This window comes from Triturus cristatus, chromosome 8 (assembly GCF_964204655.1).
Source record: "Triturus cristatus chromosome 8, aTriCri1.1, whole genome shotgun sequence".
NCBI classification, from domain to species: domain Eukaryota; kingdom Metazoa; phylum Chordata; class Amphibia; order Caudata; family Salamandridae; genus Triturus; species Triturus cristatus.
The window spans coordinates 1,135,866,245-1,135,892,211 of record NC_140591.1 but is presented as its reverse complement, the minus strand read 5'-3'; the positions used below and the strand labels follow the sequence as shown (position 1 = coordinate 1,135,892,211).

General features: G+C 42.9%; 1 protein-coding gene across 1 annotated transcript in view; it reads right to left on the bottom strand.

Moving 5' to 3' along the window:
• Nucleotides 1-288: 288 nt before the first annotated feature.
• Nucleotides 289-25,967, bottom strand: part of LOC146805509 (interleukin-1 receptor type 2-like) — a 119,125-nt gene continuing 93,446 nt past the window's right edge. Inside the window, exons 8-9 of the mRNA XM_085620510.1 lie at nt 10,486-10,631; nt 289-693 (exon numbers count right to left, since the gene is read on the bottom strand). Coding sequence (XP_085476636.1) covers nt 566-693; nt 10,486-10,631 — 274 coding nt within the window. The 3' untranslated portion in view covers nt 289-565. The remainder of the gene's footprint in view (nt 694-10,485; nt 10,632-25,967) is intronic.

The window sequence follows — 25,967 nt, the reverse complement described above, 5'->3', positions numbered from 1 at the left end:
AGTTATTCAGTGCAAATAAATGTAAGTTCTGCAAGCATCTTAGTGCAAGTGTTGTGACGAAATTCCACTGCACGGGTGAAATCTTGCACAATCTGGTAAACAAAAACAAGCCAATATCACCTGCTGCAAGAAAGTGCAGTGAGCTGCGATGATCCGCAGATCAAAAATTCTAAAGTTTGAATTGTAGCAAGGCCGACTTCGCCTTCCATCCTTCTGAGGTCGGTAAGTTGAGAACCATTAACTTGAGTGATATTCACACGTGTTACAGAGCAAAGACACGACTGAAACGCTTGTTTGAAGCCATTTATTAATGTCATTATTTATACATTATATACATACCAGAAATCAATGTAAATTCATTACATTCCTCTGGAACAAAGTCTAAAATGGATTTTTATTTAAAATGGTGAGTTTATTTTTCCTCCAGAACACCAATGTCTTAAATGCTCCTTTCAGCAAAAATGGTATCATCTCACAAGCACTTGCTACTTATGCAAATATTTCCTGGTGTGAGGGTAAGCTTCCATGCTGTATTGAAAATTCAAAGTCCATTTGAGATGACGGTTCAGCGCGCGGTTAAAGCATACCCTTTCTGAGTTCTAGCATGCCTGCACCTGTACGCGCAAATAGCGCCCGCAATCAGGAGCACCGCTGCCACCGGAACTGCTGCAACGTACCAGGAAAAAGAGGACTCTATACAAATGAAAAGAGCAACATTAACATTTGGGGCAATTAAGGGGAAATGCCTAACAGCAAGCAAATCATAACAAGGCATTCACACACAAAAAAAAGAATTTTTCTCAGATTACATTATTTGTCCGGGAGAATCTTGACAAGAGCACACGTTATGGTGGTGCTGCTAGATTTGTCGGCAGCTTTTGACACAGTATCTCATTGCATCCTGTTGAACAGATTTAGCAACCTGGACATTCTGGGGAAGGCTCTAGCGTAGGTCGAAACTTTTATGAGGTCAGAGCCCAACGGATGTATTTACACCCGCATTTTTCATCACCCATACCGCTCAAATTGAGCATATATCATTGTTCCATTTCATGAAGTTGAAAATCTTGAAAAAGTTCCTTTATCTGGTTCCTTTGGAGACAAGAAAAACTGTAGTCCATGCCACAGTCACCTTCCACCTGGACTATGTGAATAGCCTCTACCTTGGTCTCCCTGCATATTTGATACACAGACTTCAGTTAAGTCCTGCATCACCATCATAACTCTTCTCATCTGAGATATCTGCTTTGGATCCCTGTTGAACAATGCATTAAATTTAAATCTCTGATGATGGCTTTTAGAGATTTCCATGGTGAGACCCATCACTACTTGTTGAACTAACTGTCCTCATACACCCAAGAGAGGGTACTCAGATCAAACAACAGCCGACTCCTTCGTATCACTAAATTCTTGAAGTCTTGCCGTGGATCTCCTCTTTTACTGTTCTCACTGATAAATTATGGAACAGACTTCCACCTAAGCTGCGCGGGGTTGGGTCTCTGACAAACTTCAAAAAGCTACATAAAACCTGGTTATTTGACACTGTTTAGCTTTTATGTTACTTCGAAAGGCTTATATTGCTCTGCTTGAGCGCCAAGACGCTTCTGTTGAAAGCAGCCACACACGTCATTGATTGATTGTTGATTGACATTATCTACTGAGGAAACCAAATATGGTGTTCAACACAAAAATATATATTTTTTAATTGTACTATTTAGAAGCACAGCTGCGGGCAAAAATCAAAGATAGAGATATTTACGTAGAGAGCATTTCTCATCTTGCAACCATACTAAAATTTAGATTCAGGGTTGCGTCATTCCCATTGCAAAGTGCTAGTCGAGATTTACAAAGCCATGCAAGGGCCGATTTGCATCACCTTGCATGACTTTGTGGGAAAAAACGGTAATTCAACATAGCGACTTGCACTGCGTTGCACTACATTGTATCAGGAAGTTATTTACATGCGTGGAGCATGGGTGTTCCTCTGCATCCATTGTACGAAAACAGCCCTAGGCAACCAATTATTTACTTCAAAAGGTGTGATATACAAATATAAATATGAAGGCCAAGTCACTCAATAATATAAAAATAGAAACATACTTTTATTTTTACAAAGGGGATTTAAAACCAATTTCAAAAATAAATTTGACTATCCAAAGTGGGAACGCAAAGCTACACTTCATAGCTTTCAGTCATACAAGCATTCATACCACAATATACCTATATATATTGATACTAATCACTGTCATATGTACAATCTGAGACATTGTACAAATGCTTCATTTCAATATTAGCAGACAGTGTTACATTGAACATGTCAATGGTTATAAAATTATTTTGCATAACAGAACATATGTTGCAATTAAGAAATGAGTGGCTTAGATCATCACTGACTATTTGTGTGATCTAGTCTACACGCATTTCGGCGACACAAGCTCCTTCATGAGGAAAGCCACAATGGAGAAGAAAGGCCTGAAAATAGATAGCAATTGTACTTAGCCTATCAATATATTGTTAACAATATATTAAAAAAACAAGGAGAAGGACAAGATTAGAAGAAGTTAGCGGTAGGATTCCCAATCACCAGGACCATTATCCAAAGTGCATCCTTAAGTGAATATTCACCGAAATGTGAAGACAGATGTGCCTAAGACCTTCACCAAAATTAAAAGAAGAGATTAATATTTACACACACGAAATAAGATTCAAAAGAGAGAACAAATTATCTATGAATCCTTTGGTCCTTCCCAAGAGCGAAGAGGTTGTTGGAAGTAGTAAACGTGCTTATAGAATGGTCATTCTTACCAACAGAGAGAGCAGGCTTCAGCTTGGGCAGAAACTAGGTGGAAATAATGGCTGAGACAAACTGTTCTAAAGGGACAGTAATAAATATAAAGATTACCAATGATCATCCAGAATACTATTGTAGGTGACAAGGTATTCGGAAGGTTCTTAGGTGAATAGGGAGGAGCAATAGTGTACCTTAATTGAATTGTTCCAAATTAGGATGTAATGGATACTTTTCACAGATGAAGATAATATATGTGGAAAAAGACTCAGTCTACTTGGTTTCCAAGTAGTTCTGGAATAATAAAGATATGACTCAATTTTAAAGTCATGACTTAAAATGAATATCTGCAGTATAACGTACATACTAGGATTGTCAAGTGACAAGAGATGAATATTGTTCACAATGTTGGTATTTATTTACCCTGAATGAATGCTGAACCTCCTTGTGGTTGAATATGGGAGGATATAGTTAATGTTAGTTCTTACGCATATCTATGCCAATGTTCATTGGTTAAACAGAAAAAAACAACTCAAAGTAAGTAAAAAGTATCATTGTATCCTTATGCATACAAAGGAGAGCTCATGGAGGGATTAAATATGAATCTATCTGCACGCAAGGTGACATTTTGACATGGTTTGGATCTTCAATATTGATAGAACTTATTGACTAGAAAAGATCTATGGCCGAAGTCTAACTATAATGGGGTAGAATTTATTGTGGGGAACCACAAAAATATCATATGGAAATGATAATAATATCCAGATGTCTAATTAGATATTAGCAACAATATGTGCCATGAAGAACAAAGAATTTGATCATAACATTGGTATTGTTGTTCTAGATGTTTAAATAAGTCAAACAAACATTGTACCATGTGTAAATGGTTACCTGGGTAAGGCCCACTAGGAGGTAACAAAGCTAGGTCATAAAGGACATCCAGACCTTGCTGGCAGGGCTCTCTGACAGCCTCTTAGAGCACCACTTGATATTGCACAGCTTTGGGAGGGGATGGTAGTGGGAAGGCACATAGGGTAGTAGGTGAATGGAGTTTTTTTTTACTTCTGGGACAGAGGGGAGAGGCTTTGTCGTGTAAGGTTCCCCCAATACATCAATGCCACGCATAGCAGTTGAAAGCTGGGACATATGATTTGGGTAGGCCATGCACACCATTAAATCATAGCGAGGTAACAGTGAATAACAGGCATGTTTTTCATTTCAGGGGTTTGAGTGACATCATAGACGAATCGAGCTTCACTCTAAGGGCCTGATTACGACTTTGGCAGTGCGGCGCCGGGTCTGCCCTGCGGCCACACTTCCAAAGCCATGGTCAGACTGCCCGTAGTTTAGGAGTTTCCTCTCGTCTCGCAGGCTTTGTTTTTTACAGTCCGACGGCTGTGCCTTGAAAATAGGCACCACAATGCAAAAACAGTTCCTGCAGGAAATGGTGTGCATGCACAAGGGGGGGCACATGTTGTGCCCCCTTGTGTGCATCCACGGACGCAGAGGCCCAAGGGAGCCCTGTAGGGCCCCCTTTGTTTCCTCTAAGCCCCGGTTTTTATGGCAGTGAAACCACCATGAAAACCGTGGCGGAGTGGAACTTGTAATATGCTTGGCAGGACGGCAGGGGTCTCGCTAAGCATATTATTGCCTCCTGACCACCGCAGCACCGCCAGGGAACGGTGGTTCCCTGGCGGCTGCGGCAGGGCAATGGCAATCCGACTGCCCTTGTTGTAATAAGGCAGTCGGGGACCGCCACCGCAGCGCCCCTACAAGTCTGGCGTTCCGTGGACTTCCAAACTAGTAATAAAGGCCAAAGTGTCGATTTGCTTTCACCATCTACAATTCTATGTATAATACATGGGAGTGTGTAATCCCTGTATAAAGGTCTGACTCTACTTTCCTTGTTATACTTGAGTTGTAACACTTCTTGCCACCTACAATAAAGAAATGACGTAACTGCTCAACTATAGTAATGTATTACAGTTGACTTCTGAGGTCACAACGCCTGACACCAGAGCCAACAGCCAGGATGAAAGTCCGGCCATTACAACTGCAGTTTAAACAATGAAAATGGGCACTGGCATTTCCTTCTTCTGATAATGTTTTTAAAAAAAGAATAAGTGCCTTGCGGAAAGGCGATGTTCATGGCTTTCTGATGCTATACATCATTGCAGGAAAGATCGAACCTCTGCATGTTTCTACACAATCTATATCACAGCATTTTTAACCTACTTATATTAAACTGCTTCTAATATCTTTTAGCAAAAACTACTAACTGTTTTTTAGTATGTTTAATTTCACAGTACAGATTCCGCTTGAATTATTCCTTTCTGAGTCATAAACAGGAGTGGGACGACTCTTTCACGCCCCCTCCTACTTGCGATTCAAACAGGGACGGCAAAGCTCTTTTACAACCCGGAAATACTTTTCTGACTCGTAAAATGCCTTTAGTTCAAAAAGAAATTACTTTTTGAGGTTGTAAACCCTGTAATTTTGTGTATTGTCAGGTTTGCAATCACAAAAGCGCTTTGTGCATGATGCCCACAATGCCCTCTGCTGTACATTAAAATTATATTGCAAGTCACCTTGGAGTTCCATGACTTATAAACAAACTCGACCTCATTCCTCTACGTGGTCACGAAAATCCTCTGTGACTTGCAATTATCTTATAATGTAAGACAATTGGTTAATTAGCCCACATATAATACCTGGAAGCCTACAGTCCCGCGTAAAAATCTGCCTCTAATTTCCTTATTATAGATGTAGCTGCTCAACTGTATTAAGTTATTACTCTTCAGATGTGACATCATAATGTCTGCTGAAAGAGCCAGTAGCCAAGTTGAATGGCAGGTCACAGAGGATTGTTGCAGTAGCAGTTCACACAATTAAAACACAAACTGGATATTTTTCTTATGATCTGTGTTTTTTAAAATGAACAATTATCAGCAGAAGGGAGAGATTTATGCCAACAGGTTTATGCTTTGTATATAGCTCATTACAGGAAAAAAAGAATCTCAGTTACTAGTCATTCTTAACCACGCCTTCTTTTTAAACAGATTTTTTATTCCGATTAGGATTACACTACCCTCTGCCGTACGTTAACAGGTGGATCAGAGTTCCTTGCCCTTACAATTGAACTCCGCCTTTGGCCTTGTTCCTCTATGGTCTCAGTACTCTTCTTTGCAATATTCTAATAATGAGCAGCAGGGGGATTCTTACACAGATAATGTGACACTTTAAGGAGCAATAAGGTGACACCTGTACCCAGTGGCGGCCGGCACAGGTAAGAGGGGTGGACGGGGGCGGGGTGGGGTGGGACAAGTCGACAGACGACAGGATAGGTAAAATTAAATAAATAAATAAAACCACTTACCTTGCACTCGCAGCATCGCCTATCTCATCGTCTGTCGACTCCCCCCATCCGCCCTCTGCTCTAACCTGTGCCGGCTGCCACTACCTGTACCAACTTGGAGCATGAATCCAGATCTCTACTAGTACCACAACTACGGTTGTACCTGTAAATTAAAATCATGTAAGTTCCCCTGTTCTCCAACATGATGTGACTGGCACACTATGTGGGTGTATGCACTATTTATGAATTGTCCTGTCACCTTCCTGCACTTGCCAGCATCTACTATACTCATCAACCGTTTAATAATAGTGCAACCTCTCTCGCTCTTTTGGGCGAAGGTGCACTCTCATTTACTTCCTCTTTGTGATAATTAGATGTGCACCAAGTCTAAGCAAAAGCATCAGGGCCATGTTCACACTTGCAGCATCACAGCATCAGGTGGGTTGGGAGACAGCTCTCCTCAGCCACCTTAGCCTGTCTGGATACACTGAACGCTACCATCATTCTCACCATCCAGCCAATGCTGAAGAACCTTAGTGCTAGATTAGATGGACCAAAACACTTAACGATGCATTGATTTCCTTGCAGCTACATTCACTATGAAGACCCTTTGATTTACATGTGTGGTTAATCAGCTGCGCATGGTTAAAAAGTCGCTATTGGTGGCTGTTAGAAGTGCTTAATTTGAGCTGGTGGTTTACGGTGCTCAGCACCTCCACTTAATTCTCAATATTGGCACCAACAACAGGCCACCACAAGGTGTTGCTGTCTGCCCAATTTTGAACTGAGCACAACAACAACATTTACTAATTGAATATACATTAAAAATTATTACTACCTGCCATTCACACCATTCTTATAGCTTCAGGTGACATGAAATAGTCAGAATTATCAGACTTTAAGAGTGCTACGGTTAGTAGGTATTTTGGTACTGTCATTGGCAGTGCTGACTAGGGCAATGGGTGGTGCAAGCTGCAGTGGCCTCCTCAGAAGGACCCAGGCACATACTTGTTTTAGAAATTAAGCACTGCCTGTTGGTGATACATTCTAACCTCAATTACCATATCCCAAAAGCTGTGTGACTTCTTCCTTCAACAGTGGGAATGATCAGCACCTATATCACCTAGAAGACTGAGCTTTGCTAATTCTTTCTGGAAAACGGTTCCTGCAGCAACATGGCCAGACCCACCCCATGTGTTAAAAAGACAAATGTATACATTTGTTTAACTTGATTTGGTGATGGCATTTTCAGTTCAGTTCAATGAAATATCAAATGCTTGATAAATTGATTCTTGAATAACACTAAGGAAGTGAGAGAGAAAATCATGGCTTTTTCCATTGAACAGACAGAAGTCACTGGTTTGGTCCTCATTCCTAGTCACCAGTTAATATTTGAAGTAATACCTCGCGTAGTAGATATTGATCACATGGGGTGTGATATTCACTGGATGTAGCAGCACCTTCCCATTGTGATTTACGCACCTTGAAGGAGGTATTGTGCATTTTTACTTCTTGTTTTATCCTGCTGTGCTGTGAGGGGTAAAATAATGTATATTGTGGTTATTCTGCAAGGTTTTTTTCTGCCAAATTGTATGCCGGAATTTTTTTTTTTGCTTGAGATAATTCAGCACAAGCTGGAATCCAGATTTGGGCACAAACTACAGTCCGCTGCTGAATCGCAATTCATCAGGCCCTAAAAGGAGGTCCATTGTCATAATAACAGCACATATAAAAATAATTGCATTGCTGAAGCTCCTGAGTAGGTTTTTGAACTGGTGATAAAGCTTGCTCCTGAAATATGCCAAGTCTTTGGTTAAGACAGCGGCCCAGAGAACCGAAAGTAGTAATCCAAGGGTTACTCCAGAACTCCGTCTTTTTGGTATGGCCCTAGAAGATGTTATGAGGCAACGTGGGGCTTATAAGATTCCTTGGCTGCGGTCTATGGAAGTCTGTTTGGGTCAGATTGGGTACTTCAATTTGTGGTCTTCCCCTGGCGATGCCGAGTCAATACCGAACTCTGAGCTAAAATGCGCCTACTGGCGATTTATAGGTAACCAGGTACTACTAAAAGAAAACCAACCTGGACCCTTCAGAACATAAAAACTTTCAGCCCATCTCGCTGCTACCAGTCCCTGCCAAGATTCTGAAGTAGCCTCTAAATACCCAACTAGGCACCTACCTGGAGCAACATCACCTGCTTGATGGCTCCCAATATGGTTTCAGGAGTGGCCACAGCTCTGAGACTGCTTTAACATTTGCAGTAAATGACATATGTACCCAAGTACATGCTGGGCATACCTCTCTCTTAATACTTTTGGACCTATCTGCGGCCTTTGATACTATCTAGCCAACAAGGCTGGTTAACTGTCTTCAAGAAATCGGGGTATCAGGCTTCGCCTTGGAGCTTCTGTCCTCATTTCTCACAAATAGGTCACAAAAAGTAAAGATGGACTAATTTTATTCTGATTCCATTCTCACCTTCTGTGGAGTTCCACAGGGTTCCTCATTGAGTCCTACTTTATTCAACATTTATGTCTCTCCGTTGGAAAAGGTAATTAGATCTTTCGGGCTGGAGGCTCTGACTTATGCTGATGACAAGCAGATAATTGTGTCCATCACAAACAGCATCGAGGCATCTGCAGAAAATTTTAAAAAGCTACATGCGGGCCATGGCCGCCTGGATAGTAATCAACTATTTACAACTCAGTGGAGGCAAAACTGAGGTCCTGGTTTTTGGCAGCCAACAATCCATGTGGTCTCACTCCTGGTGGCCTGAAATGCTTGGACCATGCCCCTGCCCTGATGGATCAGCAAAGAATCTTGGTGTTATGGTCGACAATTCACTCTCTTTCGACCCCTAGGTCAACAGAACTGCTTCTACCTGTTTCTGGTTATCAGGATCCTGAGGAAGATCTTTCCATGTCTTTCTCTCTCTTTTCGAAACCAGGCAGCTGTTGCCCTGATTTTGTCCAGGCTGGACTATCGTAATGCACTCTACCTGGACATTACCAAGGGATCCGTCCATAAACTGCAACTTGTACAGAATGCAGCAGCGGGACTCGTGATGGATCTTCCTAAATTCCACTCATCTCCGCAGCACTTTGGAAATTACATTGGCTTCCTCTAGAAAAGAGAATTCTGTTTAAGGCCCTATGCATTGTCCATAGGGCTCTTAATAATTCTGGTCCTGAAGGAATCAAAAGACTCTTTCGACGGTACGTCCCCACCAAACGGCTGAGGTCTGTCAATAAAAATTGTCTGGTTGTCCCTAGGTTTAGGAGGGCAAGGTGGGGGGCAAGAGCCTTTGCCGTTGCTGCTTCTAAGCTCTGGAACACTCTCCCTCTAATGATCTCTCATCAAGAGTCGCAGCTACCCTTTCACAAGTCTTTAAAAACATGGCTCTTCGCACTTTAATATCTGAAAACCTCATCCCTACTACTTATGACCGCTGGTTCTATCCCTAGTACCTTGACGCCATTGGGCAGAGTTCAGTCATTCAGGTCTTGTGCTCCTCAAGGGAAGGATCGCTTACTGACACTTTTCTAGAATTTAAAGCGGATTTTTGCATGGAAGCATATTTGGATGAGATCGAACCTCCTCTGGCAAAGACCCTTTTTTTGCAATTTCGTTTAGGGACTATTCCCATAACTGTCTTTAATGCCAAATGAAACCATCACCCTGGTGTTGGGGATAGCTCCTGTTTTTTTTGCCCCTCGATTGGCGGGACAGTTGAGCATGTTATTTTCTTTTGCCCTGTTTATCAAACAATTAAAAAGAAGTGGATTTTTCCTGTGTGCCGCCCCCTGGGGATAAGAATTTATAGGACTGCATCTAGAATTTTAAGTAGCAATACCAGTCAGTGTATTGTGTTCTCAATCTTTCAATTTTTTATGCCTATGTGGAGGTATAGAGAGTAAAATCCACCAAGTTAGTGGGTGTAGTTTTTATGCTGACCAATGCCTGTTCTTTTTTTGAGTTGTGTGATTTCAAGGTTAAAGTGATTTTAATTTGTGTTTAACGTTTTATGCATATGTGATTGTTAGAGAGTATGGAATGATGTATGCACCTTGTCAAAGGTTGGGCGGACTAACCCATGAGTTGGAATTCTATGCAAACTCTTTTATTCTCCTTTTTTATTATAGTATGTCTATTTATTCTTTTATGGCCTTGTGCTGAAATAAAGATTTATTAAGTAAGTAAGAAATCCAAGGCCAACGTTCTGTAAATTAACACTTTGAATCTTCCTTCCCGACAGAGAAAATCAGGCTAGTATCAATGAAAAAACATGCAGGGGCAATAGGTAAATACATGCCCCCACCACCTGTCATCATGAAAATTATACCTGCTGGTCTGAGTTGAGCAGGGAGCATATGGATTCCATAGTCATTGTTTGCAATGCACGTAAAATCGGTGTTAAAATCCTCTTCTTTCACTTCATCGAAAACAAGCTGCACTTCGATATAATTGCCATCATTTTCAGTTGTTGCCCTAGAGAAGAAAAGACAATATAAATGTTTAATGACCTACATTTAATACATACACAAGGCATGGGTTGGTTTTAGATACATGGCATATGATACTTTGCTTTATGCAAATCTATGCTTTTATATTTCAAAATTATGATATATCTTATTACCGTCTCCTTAGAGTTCTGGCTTCCAAATCAAAAGCTGACACATGCATCAGCTTGCGGTATACACATCTAACTCAATACTAACACACTTTATGAAGAAAAAGTACCCAGAGGGAGTGTCCTGATACATTCAATCACAGAAAGATTATACCTCATTATCAAATAACTTTGGGGCAGATTTATGAGCCCCTTGCGCCACTTTTGCGTCACTTTTCCCATAATAAAAGTGACGCAAAAGTGGCGCAAGGGGCTCATAAATCTGCCCCTTTGTGCTTAGTTTGGGAGTGTGTTGTGACAGTTCCTGAGCTTAGACAGAGATTCATTCAAGCATTCTATCCATAACTGTTTTGTATACTTATTGTGTCACTCTAAGTAGGTCAGGTATGCCCAGACGTGGGTCCCTGGCATACTGTGCCACTGGAACCAAGCTGTACCCGTCTGATGGGTCCATAACTAGGGTGATGCCGTTGCTCGGTTGCTTGTGTCCTGGTTCAGGGAGGACTTGGTTTGGCAGTTCGGGTTGGATTCATCCGAATGGAACAGGATCAAGACTGGTTTGCATATAGCTGGGTCCAAACTGAGGTGGCCTGGTTTGCAAATTAAAAATGGATTGGGAGGCATCCTGAGTGACTACCAGTGGCTGAGATGAATTCAAGCATTCCATCCATCACTGGTTTATATACTTATTGTGTCACCCTAAGTGGGTCAGTTATGCCCAGACTTGGGGCCCATGCACACTGTGTCACTGGAATCAACCCGTACCCGATGGATGAGCCCAATACTAGGGCAAAAACAGCCCTGTGTTCCTGTGCGAGGTGGACCTGGCTTGGCAGTTTGGGCTGGACTGTTCCGATTAGAGCAAGGTCATGACTGATTTGCATATAGCTGGGTCCAAACCAAGGTGGCACTGTGTGCAAAATAATAATGGATTGGGATGCAGCCTGAGTGATTACCAGAAGCTGAGATGAATTCAAATATTCTATCTATCACTGTTTTGTGTACTTCGAGAGCTCGGCAGGATGAGGAATGGGACCCGAGGCATGAAGAGTGAGGGAAGAGGATATCCTAAAAAAAGACAGGGTAGATTACCTTTTAGAATTTCCTCATTTGTTCATTTTGCTCATCACTTGATAAGTGAGTTAGAGGGATGATCAGTGAGAGGTGACAAATGAGTGCAAAATAAAGAGCGTGAAATGAAGAATAGAGAATGAGCGAAGAGGAGCGATGGTTGAGGGATGACAACTGAAGAATGAAGAGTGAATGATGTGGACCAATGCACTAGGACTGAATACGGAGTGAGAAATGTGCCATGGAGACTGAAGGCTGAAGAGAAATGTGGGATGAAAAGTGAGGATGGGGCATGAGGGAAGAGTGAAGAATGAAGGATGGGGAGTAGGAGCGAGGATTGAGGAATAAGGAGTAAGGAGAGGAGTGAGGGAGGGAGGAGGAAAGAGGCCTGAGGATTGGGAAGTGAGGGCTAAAGGATGAGGAATAAAGTTATCCTATAATGGATGCTGCATACATGTGGGATTAATACTCCACATGCAGAGACGTTGACTACATTAAATCTGCTTCTAATTTCTTTTGTATAATCTGACTTTATTGGCCAGATCCATCTCTTGCAAGCCATTGCTTGAAATATGCGGTAAATAGCTGTACACGCATAACATCCTGAACCCCACTTTATCCTACACCCCTCCTTTTATTCACTCTCACGTGCCCCTTTCGTGGTGTGTTTCGCTTGCGCTTTTAGCACAAATCCCCTTAAAGACCCCCCTGTTCTTGCAGCTGGAATGTGAACAGACGCCAGTGTGGGAGGAAAGACTTTAAGGTGGGCACTTCATGGTGGGCAAGGTGGCAGGAAGGGATGATGAGACCGGGCCAGAGTGTAAACATGGCTGTGTAGCAACCCAAGATATGGTAAGAGGTTAGCTGGTGGTGAGAAGATAATGACAGTGGTGTAGCAAGAGTAAAGAATAAAGTTCAAAGAGGCAGGAAAAATGTTATCCTTTTTTTATTGATATTTAATAATAGTGATTCTATATTACTTTTTAGTCTTAAAAACAGGACATTAAAGTAAAATACATAACTGATTACTAAGCAAGAGACATTTGCTTCCTGTGTTACACTGAGGTACTAATAGTCTTGAGCAAAGATTTTAGAAGACAGCGTCATTTGGGATTTGAGGTGGCAGTCCAAAATGAAGGCTTAAGGGGTGGGACAGCAGGCTTCTAGAACTTGGGTGTAGCTCAGCAAGTTAAACGTTTAGTGCTGGAATACACGTAGGTGATAAATTGAGTAAAATAAATGAGGTAACAGTAGCAATTCTTATATGACAGACATGTATGAATTGCTTATAAAACGAGTTTGTATTACATTTCTCATCCGATGAGGATTGGTGTGAAGGGCGCACTTGCCACAGTCAGGAATTCTCTCCCTAGCCCCTGCCCAAGCTGACCCTTGTTTCGCAAAGCTTCTGATATCACAATGTGCACAACTCCGGCTGCCTTGCAGCTTTTCTGAGACTGGGCTTTTTCTAGACGATTCTCTGTTTGCAAACAGACCGTGGGCGACTGAGAAGACAATCAACAATGAAGAGATGACTTTGATCGAATTTAGGCTGAAATCCCAATAATTAGTGGTGTCCATGTTAGACCAGCAATAGAAAGAAAGGTCTGTTAAAAAAACTTAGGGCGTATTTAGAGTTTGTAGGTTGGGATACTCAGTCACAAATGTGTCAGCTGTCCAATCCGCCATTTTGCAGGAGTATTATATTCTATGATACTTGTAAAATTGGTGGACAGGACATCTGCCACGTTTTGATGGATCCCGTCCGCCACACTCCAACTTAGGCCCTTAGTTGTGATTATTAAGATGATGTTAACATTTCATGTAAAGCCCCCAGTGATGCCGCATTTTATGAATATTCTCAGACTTTTAATGATTTTGAATTAGCGGAAGATCTGAACGCCTCGTGCCATTTGATTGTAGAACCTCCCACATTGACGTTTTGTGTAGGAATGTGCAACGTTGCAGATTGTCTCTCACAAACTTCCCATAATTCTCGTGAATACTACAGTTAGAAGAAGTCCGCTAAATGTTCTGCATCTGGGGTTTCACATTAAAATAGAGACCCTCACATAGAGGCATATTTACAAGGCGGCGTTAATAAATTATCGCCGCTTTTGCGGTCGTTTTCGGCCGAAAGGCGGCGATAATTTTATCGCTAATTAGCAAGGTCACGCTAACACGTGAAACCTTGCTTTAGCGCCGGGATTCTTAACGCCCAGCTTTGCATCTCTAATGAGATGCAAAGTGGGCGTTCCTGACCTGACATGACAGGAGAAATGTCGCTTATCCTATCATCATGTCCCACGCTATGAAGCATAGCAGCAGAAAAAGTAGCGATAACCCCTGTTATCGCTACTTTCCTAACGCCTGCTTCAGGACTGACTTAGCCATGATATCCTATAGAGGGTGGACATCATGGCTAAGTTTGTGAGTCCCTATTATCGCTGGGTTTCTTGCGATAATCTCACGTTAGGCAGTTATCGCTAGGATTTTTATCGCTTTTGAGATAAGCGTTGCTAATAGCACGCTATCTCAGCGATAAAAATCCACGTTAGCCAGCGATAATTATCCTAGCGCTAAGTGCGCTTAGCGATAATTATCGCCGGTTGTTGCTGATATGCCCCTTAGTTCCACGAACTATGGTAAGCCAATAAAACGTCACACACCAATAGCCGCGTGAGACGGTGCAAACCCGACAGGGGCTCAGGTAGTGAATTATTTGTTAAGGGAAGTACGTTTGAGATAACAAAGGGAGAAAGAAATGAGAATACAAGTCTATAATTCACATTTGTCTGCTGAAATTATGACTCGCTGCTGGCTCTGTGTTTGCTGCTATGAAGGGTCCCTCAGTTATATAACCAAATCCACAAGGATTAACTAATTTAATCAAACTCATAAAAACAACCGCAGAACGATGACACGTTATGTCAGCACAAAATATTTGAAATATGTGATTTGTCAGGTTGGAGCTCTGCAGTTTGTACATGACTCACTGAGCCATCACAGCTTCAGACTTTTCCGGCTTACGCATGCAGGGTTTTCGGTTTGCATATCCGTTCCCAATCTCTGCGGATAGCAACTCAGAGCATTCCGTGGTTTGTAAAGATGCACTTTTAAACGTATTAGACTGATTTCAGGACTACTTTCAAACATGCAAGACGGGATACTTTGATTAGGTATTACGTTTCAGCATAATAGGTGTTTCCCAATGAAGCTGTAAAACTCTACCAATATCAGGGGAGTTTTTCTCACAAACAACCTGGATACTGTTGTCGAAAAGTTAGCCCCCTCAGTATGAATTTGCCGTTAATTTAAACCACTACCACGCATATACATTCTCTCACATTTGAAACACCTTCACCACGCTACCGCGCATTCTTTTACCACACTTACTGGCACTGAAAAATCCTGTCCCAGTCTAACACTGCCACCTACTGTTCAGAAAGTATACATTAATTCTTAATACATTTTTAATTACATTTGTCCTTTACAGGTTTGGTACTATTTTAACATTTTATATTTTTGGCGGGAGACCCTCAAAGCCCCCTTTTTAAAATGACCCTTAAAAATATCTGTAGCGTGCCACTTTGAGAAACACTGCAACCTACTGTTCAAATGGGTATTAAATCTTGCGTTGTAAAGACGTGCGTGCAAACTGTCATTACAATGTAAAAAATGCATGGTAAATGTTATCCGAAATAAAAATATATGAGTAAAGGCTGTTTCCCTTTCAGGTTACATGGTTAATTCTTGTCATCGAGAACACAACAGTCTGGTTCCATTTATCTCTTGGTGAAACTCTGCAATCTAGAGCTCCAACCCAATTGATTTAATGGCCGTAAACCAACACTACACCTTCCAAAATGCGTTGAGCTAAAATAGAAAGACCAGGACTGGAATAGAATGTGCCGGTGACATGGAGTCATTCGGAAACTTTACTAGCAATGGAAGCGGAACATTTTTTAAATGTAATACATAGCGAACGACTGATCGATCAATAAATAAACTAGGCCTGGGCGTAGTTCGCGAAGTAGCACTTCGCGAAGCTACGCAAAGTGAAGTTCGCACTACGCGAGCTACGCGTAGCACTTCGCGAACTGCGTAGTACCTTGTTCGCACTGTGCCAGATGTCGTTTTCAATGATTGCACAGTGCGGACAAGCAACCGGCACTGTGCAATCATTGAAAATGGCATCTTGCACAGTGCGAGCTGTAGTTTTCTGCTGCTTGAGTAGATTTTTACTCGAGCTTCAGCTTTCTCAACGCGAACTGGTAGTTTCTCATCGCGAGCGGTCGCGAGCATACGCGACCACTCGCAATGATAAACCTGACCTCCTCGCGTTGGGAATCTCGCCGGGAGGTTTATTTTCCATGCTCGCGATCGCCAACTTGAAGTTGCTGATCGCGAACAAGGAAAAAGTCTCGCCGGGATGTCATTTTGCTTGCTCGCGGTCGCCAACTTGACGTTGAGGACCGCGAGCAAGCAAAAAATAACCGCAGCACTACGCAACACTACGCTACGCGTGTTCGCACTGTGCTACGTGCAGTTCGCGTAGTGCGAAGTAGCGCAAACTTCGCAAACTACGCGAGCGTAGCGTAGTGCTTCGCCCAGGCTTAAAATAAACCCAAAATCTATTGCCAGTACGCACTGATCCCGAAAGATAGCCGAAATGCAAGCTATACTTAATTTCATTCAGAATTTGATGTAGATACCAGAAAACGTTTATGTCCCCTTTATTGGCCGAAATGAAAAGTATTTTGGGGACTGGCAGTCAATTCTTATTCTACCACATGGATGTTGGGTATTTATTCTGGAAGACCACTAGTTAAATGTAGGATGGAAAGTTGATAGTAAAGTTTCACCCCATGAGGCAGAACCACCCCAGTACTCACTGAAGGAGGCCGATTCAAATTTGCATATCAGTCTATCATACAAAGAAATATTGTAGTCATACATGTGTGTCCTTAATATGGTTCATAACGATCATTAGACTGGATGTAGGTTTTCTATTCTCAACACCAAAAGGACCATACTTTTGCCAACAGTATTTAGGACACATCTATGTCAGAAGGTGTTCTGACAACAATATTCTGGTCACACACCTCAGGAGAATTGCAGAGGGCTAGCAGGTTAGGGCTGACATATGTCAGTTAACTAGAAGTGGAGGAATGGAGTTAATGAGGAGAACTGATGTAAAGTTGAGCGGGGGGTCCAGCCTGAACAGGATCTAAGGCATCAAAAGTAACCTACTACATACAAGATATCTGTTGCCTTACACAGCTGACATGTATCAGTTTTACGCTGTAAAGTCTCCACATACATACGCATACAAACCCGATAAAATTCATTCATTTTTACATTTGCTAAATCCATGTAATCATTACCCTGATGGTGGTGAGAGGTCAACTGTGAGATTGGAAACCTCACTCAAATTTGCCAGTTCAATATATGGGGTCAGTCAGTCCAAATAACTTTGGGGCATATCAGCAAGGCGAGGCGATAGAATTATCGGCGCTTTTGCGGCCGTTTTCGGCCGAAAAGCGACGATAATTTTATCGCCTGATTAGCAAGCTCACGCTAACGCGTGAAAACTTGCGTTAGCGTAGGAATTCCTAACGCCCAGCTTTGCATCTCTAATGAGATGCAAAGTGGGCATTCCTGACCTGACATGACAGGAGAAATGTCGCTAAGCGACATTTTTCCTATCATCAAGCCCCACGCTATGAAGCATAGCGGCAAGAAAAGTAGCGATAACCCCTGTTGTCGCTACTTTCCATACGCCTGCTTCAGGACTGACTTTAGCCATGATATCCTATAGAAGGTGGATATCATGGCTAAGTTTGTGAGTCCCTATCATCAAGCTAACGCCACATTGCATGAGATTATCGCTGGGTTTCCAGCGATAATCTCACGTTAGACAGTTAGCGTGAGGATTTTTATCGCTTTTGAGATAAGCGTTGCTAATAGCACGCTATATCAGCGATAAAAATCCACGCTAGCCGGCGATAATTATCCTAGCGCTAAGTGCGCTTAGCGATAATTATCGCCGGTTGTTGCTGATATGCCCCTTTATTTCACCAAAAGAGTAAAGGCATACAAAGTATTTCACAAAATATACATTCCAATATATTAAAAACAATACAGAATAAAAAGAGACATCTATAAAATCTGGTGGTTATAAAATACAGATAAAAAGGAGAGTAAAATCATAATCAATAAATGGAATTCATCGATATAAGATCAAGAATGAATCAGGTGGCGCTTATCTTACTTATAAGATTCAGACTAGGGAGTTTGGCTTCTTGTCTTTATAGCAGTTAAGAGGAACGACGCCAGACAAAAACATACCAAGGGATGCGGTAATTGCTGGAAGTAATAAAGTGCTGGGCGGCATAGAGTGAGGAGGAGGCATGAATGGAAATGAGGTGTGAAGTGTTTGATAAGTGCAGGCATGTAAAGGTATAAGCCCAAAACAGACCCTTCCTCAAGAATTTTCTGTTTACTTGTTTTGAAATTAACAAATCAGAAAACCTTCCAGGCTGATTGGACACTGACTACGGTCCTCATTTCAAGTAGCCCAGTAAACTATTCCCTACGCAAAAATCTGGGTATCACAGTTTTAAAAGTTGTAATGTTTATCGCAGCCATTAATTACCAGATTCAATATATCACACCAGGGCCAAACTGGCTGTAGAGGGCACCAGGTGTTTCCCCGGTGGGCCGCCTGGGTGGGGGCCAGTCTGGTTTCGACCACTGGGTGGCCGGTTTTGTTACCGGGGGCCAGTTTTGTTTCCAAGGACCAGGTTGCAGCATAGATGCAATATCCGCCCGCTGTAACGAAAGCAGCTGTAGTGTTTTACACTCACACCCCCCCCCCCCCCCCATCAACTCCCCGGCAGCTGGCCTAACTCTTAAATTTGAAAGTATAACTCTTTTTGAGTTTTTAGAGTCCGAGCATCAGCACTAGCTTCTTCGGGCTCTCTCGGATAGAAGGCAGCTGAGAGCTCTGTTGGAATCAGCCTGCTGCACGACACTATCCAACCGGCTCCCTAACCGGCAGTCCTGCATTTCCTAACTTGCATTTCTGGGGGGTAGCTTGGTCAATAATATTAGTGGTGTGTGATCCTAGAGTTCCCCAAAAAGTTTCAGAGTGCACCCAACTAAAAAGAACAGGGATGGCTGGCGGGAAGGGTAAGGGTTGGGGTTTGGTATGGCCAGGGTTAAGGACATACGTTCAGAGTTATTTGAAAAAGTAAGGAACATTCTTGGCATCATTAATAAATACATAAAGCCAATGGCTAGTGAAAACAAAGCTATACAAACCTACCCATGTCCATGTCATACAACCCAGCTATGTATCAAATATATACTTACCAATACTATAGGATAAGTGCTTCACAATGCCATGTTTACAAAGATCCATGTTACAATGCCTCATTCACATGAAATGCACTAGTGTGTATGCCTATTGGCCATCCACTGTGCCACGCCGACACTATATTGCATGCTTGGCTCACTGAATTATTGCATTTTTAAAATAGATGCTAAAAAGGAGGTCCCAGTTCAAATAAACTTTTGGCAAAGGAAAGAGGTTTCACTTTTCAGACTTATTGGCTTTGCCAATGGTTTTAGACATGCCGTCTAGCATCTTTATGCTGTACAGCACGGCTAAAGAAGGAAAAGAGCACCAAAAATAAGCATGAAGGTAAGAGAGAGCAGTGCGGCGCTGGATGTTAGAAGCACACGGACGGGAATGCAACTGGATGGAACATGTGGGTGGGCACATAATGGAGGAGGGCAGCAGAGATGCACTTCCCTGTTCTGTGCAACGGTGGATACTTGATAGGTATGCTGGGTGTAGACCTTGCCAGTATACCAAATTACAAATAATGTGCTGCCCTCGTGCAGCTGGAACTCATGTCTGCCCTCGGGGTAGCACATTAGTGAAAGGTGGACCTGCTGTTTGAAGCAGCCGGTGTGGCTTTCACAGTGCAGGCGGTAACAGGCCTGGTTTTAAAAGGGGCACATAGATCACTCACTGCATCCTCCTGCTGAGGCACATACGTGGGCACATGGGAGTCCACATCCCACGTTGCAGGGGTCACCCTTGGGGTGCACTGACTCTGCGCCATCTCTTTGGAGCCTCCTGACTCTATTCTCCGTTGCGCGGTGTTCTTAATACGGCGCAGGTGCAGAGACAAAGGTTTTCTTTTTCAGTGTAGGGCCGCGGCCGCTAGTTATTGAGGGAAAGGACCCATTTGAACTGTTCTAGGGCTAAATGTGAATGGGGATGATCTGTATCACAGAAGGGGCTGCACAAGCATCTAGGTCAGGAGCGCAGAGAGTGGAAGCATTTTCCTGTTGCACCCCACGGGACACTTAACGCAATATGGCCACAGCAGTGCCTGCTGTCGAACCTCTGTTGGAAAGATGTCTCCTTCACAGCTGTTTGGTCACGATCTGTTAAGCTCACTTAACCTTCTGTGTTGATTGCCAAAGAGAGATTCAACCCTGCCAAGTTTGCCAGGTTGAGGAGTGACTAGCTGCTTCAGTTTCGGTCTTTTCGTTGCATTCTGATTCTTTTAGTCTTCTTCACCTCATTATAAAACCAGGACTTGACACAGAATGCAAAAAAAGATTTGACAATAGAAGCGAGCTATGTGTGTGTGTGTGACAGTACCTAGACATACTATTCTATATGGATTCAAGCCAGCTCTCCACTAAGCGCATTAACCAATTAACTAACCTAGTAGCGCTGGGTAAACTCACATCATTACAGCGCTTTAGCATCCTATGTCATAAAGCAGCTAACTTCACTAAAAACAGCACATTTTCATTCTACACCTTTGGGTCCTGGTTCAAACAGTACCTGTATCCAGGGGCCTAAAATGAATATTGCACTGTAATGTTTAGATTTGGTGGCATCTTTAGCCCCGTGGCCCATTGCCCGAATACCAAATGCAGGGATTGAGGGGTGACATCATGACTATGCTGGCCTAAGGAAGCACTAAGTGACAGAGCGGTGGGGACGCACAGGCCAGGCTGCTTGGACTAAGTCTAACTTGCAGACCGACTACCCTTACCGATCGCTACACTACAAAGATTCAATGTCACACTGTCTCACAACTCCACAGTCTGTCATTGCAAAGGGTTCTGTGGGGTCACAATGATGACAGTGTGAATGACAGAGGCCCAGGTGAGATCCATTCTTGATTGGCCCTATGCCCTAAAGCCCTGGGCCCCGGGACATCACAAGCTCACCTTTGAGAGGGCTAACACTTACCCTGCTGCATCAAGCTTCAAATAGTAACTTGAGCACAGGACGGTACCAGCATGAGCAAATCAGGATGTGACCCAATACCAAATATATTTGGAGGTGTTCCATCCATACATCCCCTTTAAATATACCCCTGTTCCTTCCTGCTATGTCATTTTAAACTGATTTTTGCAGCATATAATCCCATTAATGATGCATGATGCATGGGTACATGGCCACAATCAGTGGCGGATGACATGGCTCGCTAGTGGGGGGGCAGGCGCGGGTGGTAAAGGGGGGGTCGTGCAGACGGGGGTGGGGGGGTCACGATTGCGGTAGGGGCTGAGCATAATACAAAATCAATTTTAAAAATACCTTACCTTGCTGCCGAGCCCTGCATCTCTGCTTCTGCTCTCCTGCCTCCGACTTCAGGAACAGAAGCAGGCAGCCAGGTGCCCTCCCTATAGCCAATCAAAACACTGCAATGCAACCAGGGTCTCGAGCTGTGGGCATGTTCTCCATGCAGGCTTTAAAGCACTTAGGAGGGGGCAAACCACTCCTCCCATGCCCTGCTCTGAGAGCAGATCAGCCCCGCCCACCCGCCTGCGCAAAGCAGCACAAACATAAAATGATAATAACTGATAGTTATTATCATTTTATGCTTTTGCTTCTCGCACTGCTTGAAAGCAGTGGGGTAATGCTCCTCCGCCATATAGGAGGAGCCGCCACTGGCCACAGTGTGGAGCAAAGTTCTTGAACACGAGCTAGAGCTTGATAAGAGGAGCCAGAAGAGGCCATGGGAGCCCTGTGATTGAATCAGATGCATCAGGGCCTTCCATCGAAGGGAGCCACAGAGCTGATGCTGTTCGGTAGTGGGGGCACAGATCCCCAGGCTGATGAAACTTGGTGGGCTGGAGTGATGGGCCCTATTCTTGAGCGGTTTGTGCAGCAACCAGCTTTCATTGGTGGATCTTGTCACTGAAGCCGAAGTTGAAGGATCTGAGCCAAGCTCAGGAAAGTGAGGCTGAGGAAAAGGCAAATTATTTTTTCAATGGTTTTAAAATGTTTTTAATCCAATTTTGACCTGATACACTCTTTATGTACCATGGAATGGAGACATAACCCTTAACACTGCCATGCACAGAACACATCCACAAGTTATATAGCTGAGTGTTTGCCACCTCAATGGCACAATTATATCACGTTATACTCACACTTTGCACTACACCATTAATGCACTATAGAGCAAACTCTTGACATGTTCATGCACTCAGCATAGCACCAAGTAATAAAGTTGGCTAAGCATGTGTCACCTTAACAACACATTCATACACTCATACCAATATGCATATCAACTATGTAAAAGAAGATAACTTAAACGTACCACACAGGTATAGCTTTGCATCAAAGCAAGATGATCAGAAAAGATGCCCAGAAATACAGGGGCATATTTATAACTAAATGGTGCAGCGCTGCAAGCAATTTAGCTGCGCCAAGCTGCCTCATTAAAAAAACACAGGAATGTACCATATTGACAAGAATACGGAGCACCCCTGTGTTTTCCCTAGCACTGGTGCTAAAAAGTTGCCTAGTGCCAATGCATGCACCTTTGCACCATGGTGCAAGGGTGTCTGCGTTGCAGGAATGATTGTGTTTGTGCAGGAAGGGATACCTTCCTGCACAAAAACAATAATTAATGGAGTTTTGCTCCTTTTCTGTGTGCTGAATTCTGCAGCACAAATTGAAATAGCAAAACACGAGTAGAAATAAAAGTATTTCTCCTCGTTGTGCCACTCTTACGCCTCCTCTTCAAAGTCTTCGTTGTGCCACTCTTACACCTACTTTTCAAAGTCATTAGTTTTTGGCGCTACCTCAGATATACAGATTCTTGTATATCTGGGACAGTATCAAAAAGCAATGGGTGTTGCGTGGGTACACCCACAGCACCACCCATTGTACACCCCTTTGCTGCAGAAAACAAACTGCGGTGAGGAGGCCCATTATTACAAGGGGGTGTTCAGCCACGCAAAGTGGCTGAGCGCCACCATTGCACCACCGGATCGTCGGAAAAGTGACGCTGTAGTGGGGCAATGCCCTTGTAAATAGATCCCTCATTAGCCACTTGAACCAAGCTCTTGACAACATAAATGAATGTGTCATGCTCCATAAAACTCCATAACAGGATCTAGCAGACATCGATTCAACACAAATATAAATATAACCCATCACTAATCAATGCCCCAGAGCAGGTATTTCCAGAGTAGGTCCTGGAGGGCAGGATCCGCACCAGAGTTCCATGTTAACCAATGACTGCATAAATGAATCCCTTTGAGAATTAATGTATGTACATTTCTTGATTGTAGATTGTCTGAGAATCTGGCATAGATCCATCTTGGATCTATAATTTATATAAAAGTCAAATGCCTATAATTGCAGTGCAGCTATTTTTTGTGGGCTCTGGAGATCAGCCCTAGGACTTGTTCAGGTTGAGCATTAGAGACCTCCTGTATATACTTCAGTTTATACTTACATGTGTATGTACTTTGTGGGCTCTGGAGACCAGCCCTAGGACTTGTCTACTACCGGTTACGGACTTTTTTTTCTGTTCAACTGCCTCTATTTAACTGTCTTGATAGAAAACGACCAGCAGAGGTCAGTAAAACACCAGAATCACTTTAGCATTCTCTAGATTCACAGTCCATAGAAATTGACTTCCACGAGCACCCATAGACAATAATATCGTTTTCAAATCTTGTATTTTCAGTGATATGACCACCGAAGGCCCTGATTTTATAATAACATCCGAGCTTTGGATTATACCATTTCCCGCTGAGAGGCAATATTTCTCACCATGTGTTCCCATACCTGGGATGTCATGCAATTTGGTGCTTACTTTCCCTCCATGTTAAAGAACAGTAGATGTTTCAGCACCCAGGCTAATGTGCTGCATAGCTAAATACATACAAGGTCCTAAAGGTCAGACCGATTGCATTGCAAATGATGGTTTTTTTAGCGTTGCATGGCAACGTTTCCGAATGCGTGGTATTTACATCATGGAATGCTTGATGATCCTGAGCTGTGGCAATCTCAACCACTCTTCTTTCAACGCCAATAAAACATGAAAGAACACAGCTTATCTGGTGGGTTCATTATTCTAATGGTGTATGTAATTGATAAGAAATCTATATGCTCTCTTAACGTCCTTTTAAAAAGCTGTGGGCATGTCCTAGACCATGGCTGCGGTCGCGTCCTCAATTGTTTGCTTACGGAAGATGCTTTTCAGAAGTGTATTTGTTCACTCAATAACCACAAAACTAAGTAAGCGTGTGACAACAACTTCCTACTCGTGCAACTTCACTTTGTAACTTCCCCAGAAACCCCAGCCCTCAATGAGTCATAAGAGGGCAGAGAAGTGTTTGCACACATCAGGGGAACGGCCGCTCTTGAGTTTCTCTTTTATGTGTACCACTGTTGCTTATAATGTTCACTTGAGATTCTGATGATGTTACTGGAACATGGTACCACCAGCCACAAATGATTCCCTAAGTTGGGGTTAAGAAGTGCGACTTCCTGTGTCAGAGTTTTCTGGTACGCGCCCTTGTACGGCCTCCAGTATGGATGCATGCACTGGTCGTCAAATGTAAACTTTGAAAGATACATTTTGATAGAACATAAGAGGCCTCAGCTTCATCAAGAACATAACATTTCCTCCTACCTTTACACATTGACACTGCCCACCTTTACAATGCTTATCCCAAATCCTTTGCATCCCTCAGCCTGCCCGAGGCATTCGCTACTGGCGCCCATACATGCAAAAGCCTAATGTGATATGACGGTCTGTGATCTGAGAAATAAGTTTTTGACTTTGTTGAACTCCCACTGTCATGCATCAGGAATGGAGTTTGCATCTAAACCACACTCTTCAAATGGCATTTGCTTTTTCATTTCTTAAGCACTGGTAGACAATAAGCGATGTCTTGACTGAAATCAGTTGCAAGAGGGCTTTTGCTATCACATATTAACATAAAGAAAACAGCCTGATTTAGAGTTTGTTGATAATGAAAAATCCTCTAATTGCAAGTAGAAATGCTGAATCCAGAGGACAATTCACTAATGCATTTTCCTCCACCGTAGGAATAATATAGTGGAGCCTTGTTGAGTCTTGTTCAGATTAATCAGGCCAAAAATCTCATGGGTCTGGAGAAGTATTTCAATATCTAATTGCTAGATGATGTGTGCATGAGTACATACTTAAGGAAACAACACATCGACTATTTGCTCAGAGCTAGTGGTGCCCGGTACAAGTAAGAGTGGTGTGGCATGGTAGGGTGCGGGGGGAAGTCGGCAGATGAAGAGATAGGTAAAAGTAAATAAAAAAAAATTAAAAAATCACTTACCTTGCGCTTGCCGCATCGCCGAGTCAGCAATGTAACGTGCTCAAGGTCAATGTTTTTTTAATATTTTGATTTGCTTTTACTTATCCTGTCGTCTGTTGACTTTTCCCCTGCCCCACCCCCACACCCGCCCCACCTCACCGCTCTTACCCCTGCCGGCCACCACTGCTCAGAGCCTCTATTTATTTTCAGTCACTATTTGGGCATTATTATTGCACCTGCTAGGCTTCCAATAGCTGCACAGAGGCCTGAAACTGTCAGCACAGCCCATTCCACCTCAAGGCCACTGCCCCAATACTAACTCTACTCCTGTGCAAATGTGAAATTATACTTTTGTGGGTTGATGGGGGGATCTGTGAGAGTGGGGTGTGACATGGCTCAGGGTGCCTGACTCAGGGTTAAGGAAGCATTAGGTTCTCGTAAGATTTGTCAGTTTAGTAAGTGACGTTTGTAGTGCTGCTGTCTGTGGT